The following is a 9,130-nucleotide window of genomic DNA, read 5'->3' on the forward strand; positions in this document are numbered from 1 at the left end:
CTTTGGAAAGCTCTGATACCAAGAGAGGTGCGTGTACACAGATATATACGGTACTCTGGTTCCGGGTTTCCATGCAGGCAGCTTCCTGCTTCTCCTCCTGTCCGGACACCGGCAGCACGTCCGGTAATTATACTGCTATACACCTGTATGTGACAGGCATGTATATTACCTGTATGTATGTGATAGAGATGTATATAACCAGTATGTGACAAACATGAATATAACCAGTATGTGACAAACATGTATATAACATGTACGTGACAGGCATGTATATAACCTGTATGTGATAGAGATGTATATAACCTTACGTGGCAGTGCACTGCCATGTATATAACCGGAATGTGACAGGTATGTATATAACCTGTACGTGGCAGTGCACTGCCACACACAGATTATATACATGCCTATTACATACAAGTGGTTATATACATGCCTATTAGATAGATAGGGGGAGCTGGGGATACACATGCATATCACAGATGTTGTCACGTATAGCAGAGACAGTGGTCACAGCTGGTTTTATGTATAACGTAGGGTGAGATTGAGATAGTTTAGTGATGTGGATACCACAGGGTGGGAGAGCTGGGAGTATATTGTATTTAAAATGAATAACTGGGGATAAACCTAATATCTGATCTAATATCAGAGGGGAGGTAAAGTGAGGATAAATATATATCTCACAGCTCAGTAACGTTCTTTTGATCCTTTGCGGTGATGTACTTTACTGTATTTCCTTCATGCTTTTGGTATGTTGATTCTTTCTATTTCACGCTATATAATTTTTTTTACATACTAAGGGCCATGTTTACTAAGTATTCTGCAACAAGACGCTCCAGCACACGAAGACACATTTAGGATTGTTTAGTAAATATGGTCTTATATCTTTCTATGCCTTGAAAATACAGAGAACAACCCTTGCTCGGCCAATGATAAAAATAGTTGTGAAGGATCAAGGTGCATGCAGGAAAAATAATCACAACCAGGAAGAGAAGACACTGCAATGTTGCACTCGTGATCTGAAGTAATGAGTGATTTAAAACTTAAATCTTTCATAAGTACAGTACCTCATTAAAATAAGTGAGAAGATAATAAACTCACGTACTAGTAGATACGACATAATTTAAAACTAGTCCTAGACAGGTCCAGAATAATCGGGTGGGTGGTAGGATACTGAAGAAGGTGGCTACAGGCAACTTAATGCTGCTGATCGACAATTAGTGACACCTGAATTAATAGGCCAATTCACAGGTCTTTGGAAACAATATGATTAATACAATCTATTATATGACCTGATTGAAATGAACCCCTACACACCTTACCATCATTAGTAGATTTGGATACCTTTAGGCTTCTCATAGTAATCTTGGCCTATGAGGTGTCCGGTTTCATGAGCACAATATTGCAGTGCCTGCTTCCTTGTATTGAACTCTGTAAATACTTGACCAGGGATTGTGACCGCCCTGTTTTGGCACGGTGGTTGAGAGTCACAGTGTTGCAAAGAGAGAGCATGAAAGATAATACTGTCCAGCACTTTGTACTGTATGGTGTTTGTGCTGCTGGCGGATGTGCTGTTGTGATTTGTGATTAGACAGCGAATGTACAGATGTTTTATACAAATATATTCGTTACACTCTCTGTGTGTGTCTCATTTACTCCTTCGCAGGCAGACAAAGCACTAGAGCCTTTTCCAGGCTCCCCTGAAAGCCCAGAATATGCAGGCCCCATATAACCCACACCAGCTCCAGGGCCAGATCCGTTGCGTATTGGAGTGTATTGACTGCTTCCGACGTGCCCAGCCGCTCCCTGTAGCCTTGTCCTATGTCCCCGGGGAGGTGCAGTACAAGATCTGCAAGGACCCGAGCACCTCATCCTCTGCTCGCACTCTGCTGACTGTCTGGGAGGCCCCCGGATACTCCAAGCAGAACCCCAAGAAGCTGGCACGTGGGACCATTGAGGTGCGGAAGGGCAGCTGTATCAGAGCCACGGGGGAGGAGTACTGCAATGCCCACGGGCTATGGGTGAAGCTGAGCAAGGTGAGGAGATGTCCACTGAACCAACTAACTTACACAACACCACGTGTGTGTTCGGAGGTTTGCAGGGCACACGAGTGAGCGGAGGTCTGGTGTCACACCTCTTCTGTTTACAGAGGGCCTAGCTGGCCAGTCTGAGTGTGTAGTGAGTGGGGGATTTTACTGCTGCTGCTCATGCAGTGCCTGTTTGCCAAGGCTGTGTGTGCGGGTGGGGAAGCTGGGACTGGTACTGACCATGCTCTACATGTTCTGTGTATAAACAGAGGGTGTGGGAGGAGGGTGGTATCTATGGATTGGGAGGCTTGGACTCATTCTTCCCGTAAATCTGTAGAACTAAGGGGTCTTTAATCCTGGTTGGCGTGTTTGTGCAGGATCAGATGGAGGAGTACAAGAGTAGCTGTGACCTGGCAGAGGGCTGGGTGCTTCTCTGCAGACAAGATGAGGGGGGAGACAGACTGGTCCCTGTGGAGTCACCAGATAAAATCTCCAGGCAACAGCAACTGTTTGGGATGGACTATAAACCCATCAGCAGGTACTGGTTCCACCTCCTCCACTAACTCTACTGACCTGTGTGAATGTGTGAATGTGTGTCTGAGTACGGTGACAGTGTGTTTATAAGATTGGGTGTCATTCTGTTTGTGCTAGGTGGGGTGCTCTTGGGTTGCACATAAACCACGATGCTTGTCCTCTTGTGTTCTCTCCCTGTCCTTCATCTGTTCATTTAACAATTTTAGGTGGGAGGAAGTTGTGGATGTCACTTACTCCATGCGACTGGGAGCCAAGCCCAAAATCGCAGATCGAGATGAGGAGGCAGTTCAGAGACTCCGGTAATACCTTGTGACGTAACACTTCTACCTGGGACATCAGGAACACACCCCTCACCCATACTTCTACCTGGGACATCAGGAACACACCTCTCACCCATACATCTACCTAGGACATCAGGAACACACCTCTTACCCATACGTCTACCTGGGACATCATGGGCACACACACCTCTCATCCATACTTCTACCTGGGACATCAGGGACACACACACCTCTCACCCATACTTTTACCTGGGACATCAGGGGGACACACACCTCTCACCCATACTTCTACCTGCGACATCAGGAACACACCCCTCACCCATACTTCTACCTGCGACATCAGGAACACACCCCTCACCCATACTTCTACCTGCGACATCAGGAACACACCTCTCACCCATACTTCTACCTGGGACATCAGTGGGACACACCTCTCACCCATACTTTTACCTGGATCATCAGGGGGGGGACACCTCTCACCCATACTTTTACCTGGGACATCATGGACTCACACCTCTCTTCCATATTTCTACCTGGGACATCATGGACTCACACCTCTCTTCCATATTTCTACCTGGGACATCAATGATATACATTTTGCGTCTATTCTTCTACCTGTTCCATCGGGACACAAACCTCTCATTCCTAATCCTCAGAATGGGAACAAATACCTCTCCCTCCGCTGCCTACAACTATATCAGCATATGCCTTATTACCAACTCCCGGAATTATTGAACATATACTTCTTGCTGCCTCTCCACGCAGAATTATTGAGGACCTACCTCAATGGTTGTATTTGGCACTGTTGCAGCGGGGGAGAGGGGGGGCGCTGATGTGACGGTGAGCCTCACTTTCTCCTCCCTCCTGCAGCTTCTTTCCTCCCTCCTGGACCTACGAGTGTGAGGAGGATTTGGTGCACTTCCTGGTTGAGCACGTGGGGAAGGAGGACGAGAGCCTGGGCAGCATGAAACAATTTGTGGAGAGCATTGATGTGTCCACTTCCACGGTATGGAGAAAACGTGGCCACTAGGCCACAGGGTGACTTGGTGATGGAGACTGAAGGTATCAGTCGCCTAAGGACCGTGCCCTACTCTACAGTGACACAGATCACACAGACCTGTTGCCCATCACAGGGGTGGCTAACTCTAGTCCTCAAGGGCCACCAACAGGGCTGGTATTGGGGTATCCCAGCTTCAGCACGTGGCTTAATCATACTGACTGAGCCACCTGTGCTGAAGCAGGGATATCCTTAAAACCTGACCTGTTGGTGGCCCTTGAGGACTAGAGTTGGCCACCTCTGGGTTATCAGTTTTCACCTTCAAGACGGCGATATTGAGAAGGGCACACAGACTTGATTCAATGAAGATTTCTTCTAGCCAGAATATGTGATGGCCAAAGGCTGCTGTGTGAGCAGAAACGTCGGGGTCTATTCTGGCTAAAATGAATCTTCATTGAATCAAGTCCGTGTGCCCTTCTCAATATCACTGTCTTGGACCCAAATGATGGAAGGCCTGGCAGGTTCACTATCTGCAGAAGGCACTGGCAATTGGAGGGTGGTAGCTAAGGGGAACTTCTTCACAGAAAGGGTAGTGGATTCATGGAATAGCGTCCCAGCAGAGGTGGTGGGGGCTAATACAGGAAGGGAATTCAAACACGCGTGGGACAGACATAAGGTTCTCCTAAATATGAAAGAAAGTTGAGGATCAAATGGGGTCTGAGTCTCAGCAGATAGGGAAATGGGCAAACACGGTGGGTCAGGAGGTTTTTATCTGCCGTCCAGTTCTATGTCATTACAATTTGCACATAGTTATTCATACATAGTATGTATGTCTTTCTATAGCGCCATTAATGTACATAGCGCTTCACCGCAGTAATATACGTGACAATCATAAATAACAAATAATACAAATAACACATAAAGGGGAGAAGTGCTTCAGACATAAAAGTAACATTTAGGAAAATGAGTCCCTGCCCCGAAGAGCTTACATTCTAATTGGTAAGTAGGAGGAACGTACAGAGACAGTAGGAGGGCGTTCTGGTAAGTGCGTCTGCAAGGGGCCAAGGTTAATGTAAGAGGTGTATATTATCAGCCACGGAGCTACTCATATGCTTCATTAAGTAGGTGGGTCTTAAAGGTGGATAGAGAGGGTGCTAGTCGGATATTGAGGGGAAGGGCATTCCAGAGGTGTGGGGCAGTGAGTGAGAGAGGTTTAAGGCCTGGTGATACCCACCTTCTTGCGGTTTTCACCTTCACTTCAATTTGCCGAACATTGAAGGTACCTGTGGCTTTAAACACAGGTGACATTGTAACGTAGAATTAGTTTATGCTTTAGCTCCTGTTGGATACCATAGGTAGTCAAAAAAGGCTTTTGACCCTTAGAGTACTTTCCTTGTCCCGCTGACAGAGACATAAGTGGTCAATGATCCTTGTGGTCTGTCCATTTCCCTGTAAGGGGACATAGGAATACAGCAACAGAAAGACCTGATCTATACAGTCTATCCCCAATCCTGCAACATGTAGCGATGCAAGGTGACAAAGTGATACAAGCAAGATGTATGTGTCTTAACCAATCAACTGCTCCCTATAGTTCTTGCGGTCTGACCTACCTTAGAGTGTCACAGTAACACAAAAATATAATGCATCTTTGATAGTTTCAGGATGTATCTGTCCTGATAACTTCATCCCCCCCCCCCCCACATGTATATGTAGCACTGTTTCCCCCTGAACACAGAAACTACTAATGCTGTATGTACCTGTATGGCTCGTAGGAGCCTAAGCCTCCGCACTGGGAGCTGTGTGTGTGTGTGTGTGTGTGTGTGTGTGTGTGTGTGTGTGTGTGTGTGTGTGTGTATGTATGTGTGTGTGTGTGTGTGTCAGATAAGGCAGTTGGCACTCCAATAGGTGCTGGTAAGCCACAGGTGCACGTCCCATATAGAGAATGTAATTATACGTTACCGTTCCAAGGATTGGTAAACAAGAGACAGCACTCAATGTTGAAAATCAAAGTGTATTAGTGAAAGCAAAAATACACCCAGAAACCCAATGTTTCGGTCCTACAGAATGGGACCTTCATCAGGCGTATAGAAAGGGAGAATGACACAGTTCACCACATATATATACATCAAACACTGAAAGTCAATTAACCAATCACCATCACCCAATTAAATTAACACACGAAACCTGCAGCTCTGATGTCGTGTGTTGATTAAGCTTACATAAGATACCTCCATACATACCTTATGTAAGCTTAATCAACACACGACATCAGAGCTGCAGGTTTCTTGTGTTAATTTAATTGGGTGATGGTGATTGGTTAATTGACTTTCAGTGTTTGATGTATATATATGTGGTGAACTGTGTCATTCTCCCTTTCTATACGCCTGATGAAGGTCCCATTCTGTAGGACCGAAACATTGGGTTTCTGGGTGTATTTTTGCTTTCACTAATACACTTTGATTTTCAACATTGAGTGCTGTCTCTTGTTTACCAATCCTTGGAACGGTAACGTTTAACTATATGTGTATATGTATATATATATATATATATATATATATATATATATATATCAACTGTAAATATTCCTATATTCATTTGTATGTCTTAGGCAGGTCTGCAACCCTGTCTTTCACCATTATCACCCAGCAAACAGCACTTCCACTGCAGCAAGGCATTCTGGGAAATGACATGCAAATGAGCACACAGTGCCACTTTTTATCTCATGCTCACATTACATGAGCAAATGTGAGCATGAGATAAAAAGTGGCACTGTGTGCTCATTTGCATGTCATTTCCCAGAATCCCTTGCTGCAGTGGAAGTGCTGTTTGCTGGGTGATAATGGTGAAAGACAGGGTTGCAGACCTGTCTAAGACATGCAAATGAATATAGGAATATTTACAGTTGCTTTATGCTTTACTGTGGAGGGTTTTAGTCACTTTTTTTACCCACCATAACCTTAATAGTCGTGGTGTGTGTGTGTGTGTGTGTGTGGCGCGGCGCGGCGCGGCGCGCTGTATCAGTATCAGTACCGTGTTAGCCGAGCTTCAATAATCAAAAAATAAATAGATGATACCGTTCTGTGGCACAAATAAAAGCATTTCGTTAGCCACAGAACGGTATCATCTATTTAATTTTTGATTATTATATATATATATATATATATATATATACACACACACACACACACACACTACTCGTGGTGCAATGCCTCCACCTGGGAGGGATCCCGACAGAGCGGCCACAAACTGAAGGGTGTCTCAGGGCCCTAAGCCCTAATCCTAGGGGGATTCTGCCCTAGTGCAGCGGGTCAATGACCCCTGCACACTCACCACCTTCCCGTAGCCTCTCCTGGCACTCACTGCCTGCTCTCCCAGTGCGCGAAATGTATCTAACTGGGGAACAGGGAATTCGGGCAACCCTATTGGCTCCCTGGTGTCACCTGGCCCTGCCCCTGTGCATCCTGGGGCTGTAGTTCTTCTTGGGAGCTATTCTCCCATTGGCCACCTCGCACGCACCTATCCTGCGCATGCGCCAAGCTAGGGTAATGGCCGCCGGCTGCAGGGACGTCTGCGCATGCGCGAGCCAAAAGAAGATGGCGACACCCTGCACGGGAGTCCTTGGCGACACAATCTCCACGCCGGCACCTGCCGCTCACCCCGCACGCTCCCCCCTTGCAACAGAGGCAATCGGGGAAAACCCTGGCACCGGGGAACCCCTGCATACTCCTCGCCACTCGCGGATATAAGGGTGCGCATTGAAAACCTCAAGGGGGACCCGGGGCTACATATATAATAAAACAGGCTGCTGAAATAGAATTAGATGTCACGGCTCATTTAGCCAGATTATCAAGTCCTAACCTACCATATGATGGGTTGGGCAGAGCGACCAGTGCATAAGGAAATGCTCCCCGCGCGTGTGTAATAATGCATTCAGCGTTCATGTAAATCGCAGAGGGGACCTACAGATTAAAATCTCTCCTGTCACAGGAGGAAAACAGTCTCTGGTGCCTGACGGACAATTACAAGGAAACATACTGGGAGAGTGATGGATCCCAAGGGCAACACTGGATCCAGCTGCACATGAAAGAAGGCACCATCGTCAAGTAGGACCATATGACACCTGTGTCTCCTCTACCCTTACCTGGGGGGCGTGTGTTACAACAGCAGTCGCCTTTGTGTGTGCTTAATGGGAAGACTGAATGGGCCATGTGGTCCATATCTATTGTTCATTCCGATGTGCCACTGGAATGACCTTATCCTTTTACATGGGCCACTGGTGATCATACACCTACTACCGAGATATCTGTACTTACAGATACATGCGGCTTTAGCCACTAAACCACTGCACTGTCCTTCTGTATAGTGGGTGAATGCGGCTTTTGACCACTTTTTAAACAGCAGCTGCTTTCCTTTATAGAAGGGGTGAAAGTTGTATAATGAAATACTTGTTATGAAGAAAAAGGGGAAAATATTATAGTAGAAATGTATATATATTTTTTAACGAATGCTTCCGATTCCCCTCTACACCCACAGGAAGTTGCTTCTGACAGTGGACGCCACGGATGAGAACTACATGCCTAAGAGGATTGTGGTGTATGGGGGCGAGCGGGATAACCTGAAAAAAATCAGCGACACCCCTATAGACGAGTGAGTGATAGTGACGGTCTCCTATCAGTGGGCAGTGACACGAGCGCCAGCACAGATCTTGTGTGGGGTCCCACCAATAAGCCATTTGTAAGAACTTGGTGCAGAAAACAGAACACGGAGGAAGGGAGCTTTAAACAGAGAGCACAATACAAGAAATATGCATTAGGCTTGAACATAGATCATTTGTTGAGGTCTGTGCAGAACAAATACTGTTATAATGCACTAGAAGATACATTTTTAATAAAATGTGTCACATGCATTGCAGTTCTGTCTGCCCGTGAAGGGGTTGTTCTTTTCTGCCATTAGCCTTCTTGGCTTTCTTTAGTGCCAGTGTCCTGCATTAGCACGAAATGAGCTCATTTTGTAATCTTCTGTGTCCTCTCTGCCAGGAATCTGATTGGAGATATCTGCGTTCTGGAAGATATGACCTCTCACCTCCCGCTCATCGAAATCCGAATCACAGAGTGCAAAGGTTAGTGTCTCTGTAGCAAAGCCAGAGCTATACTGGGCATCTCCGCGTGTTTCACTAGTGGAGAAGGCCCTGTGCGGTACTCTCCTTCATATGCAGAAATATATACAATACAATTTGTTTTACATTATGGACAATATACATGAAGTTCTTCACCTTGTGGTCCTTGGGTCAGATC

The 9,130-nt window shown here is 46.1% G+C and overlaps 1 protein-coding gene across 2 annotated transcripts in view; it reads left to right on the top strand.

Annotated features, from left to right (window-relative positions):
• The window catches only part of HECTD3 (HECT domain E3 ubiquitin protein ligase 3), a 28,984-nt gene continuing 19,854 nt past the window's right edge, over positions 1-9,130 (top strand). The window contains exons 1-8 of one of the 2 annotated variants that reach the window (XM_075616160.1): positions 1-123; positions 1,664-2,033; positions 2,402-2,562; positions 2,765-2,857; positions 3,710-3,845; positions 7,824-7,939; positions 8,370-8,483; positions 8,873-8,955. In XM_075616160.1, the coding sequence (XP_075472275.1) occupies positions 1,713-2,033; positions 2,402-2,562; positions 2,765-2,857; positions 3,710-3,845; positions 7,824-7,939; positions 8,370-8,483; positions 8,873-8,955 (1,024 nt within the window). In that variant the 5' untranslated portion in view covers positions 1-123; positions 1,664-1,712. Of the gene's footprint in view, positions 146-1,663; positions 2,034-2,401; positions 2,563-2,764; positions 2,858-3,709; positions 3,846-7,823; positions 7,940-8,369; positions 8,484-8,872; positions 8,956-9,130 lie in introns of both variants that reach the window. The other variant, XM_075616161.1, reaches the window with a different exon arrangement.

The sequence above is a fragment of the Ascaphus truei genome, chromosome 10 (assembly GCF_040206685.1).
Source record: "Ascaphus truei isolate aAscTru1 chromosome 10, aAscTru1.hap1, whole genome shotgun sequence".
Taxonomy (NCBI): domain Eukaryota; kingdom Metazoa; phylum Chordata; class Amphibia; order Anura; family Ascaphidae; genus Ascaphus; species Ascaphus truei.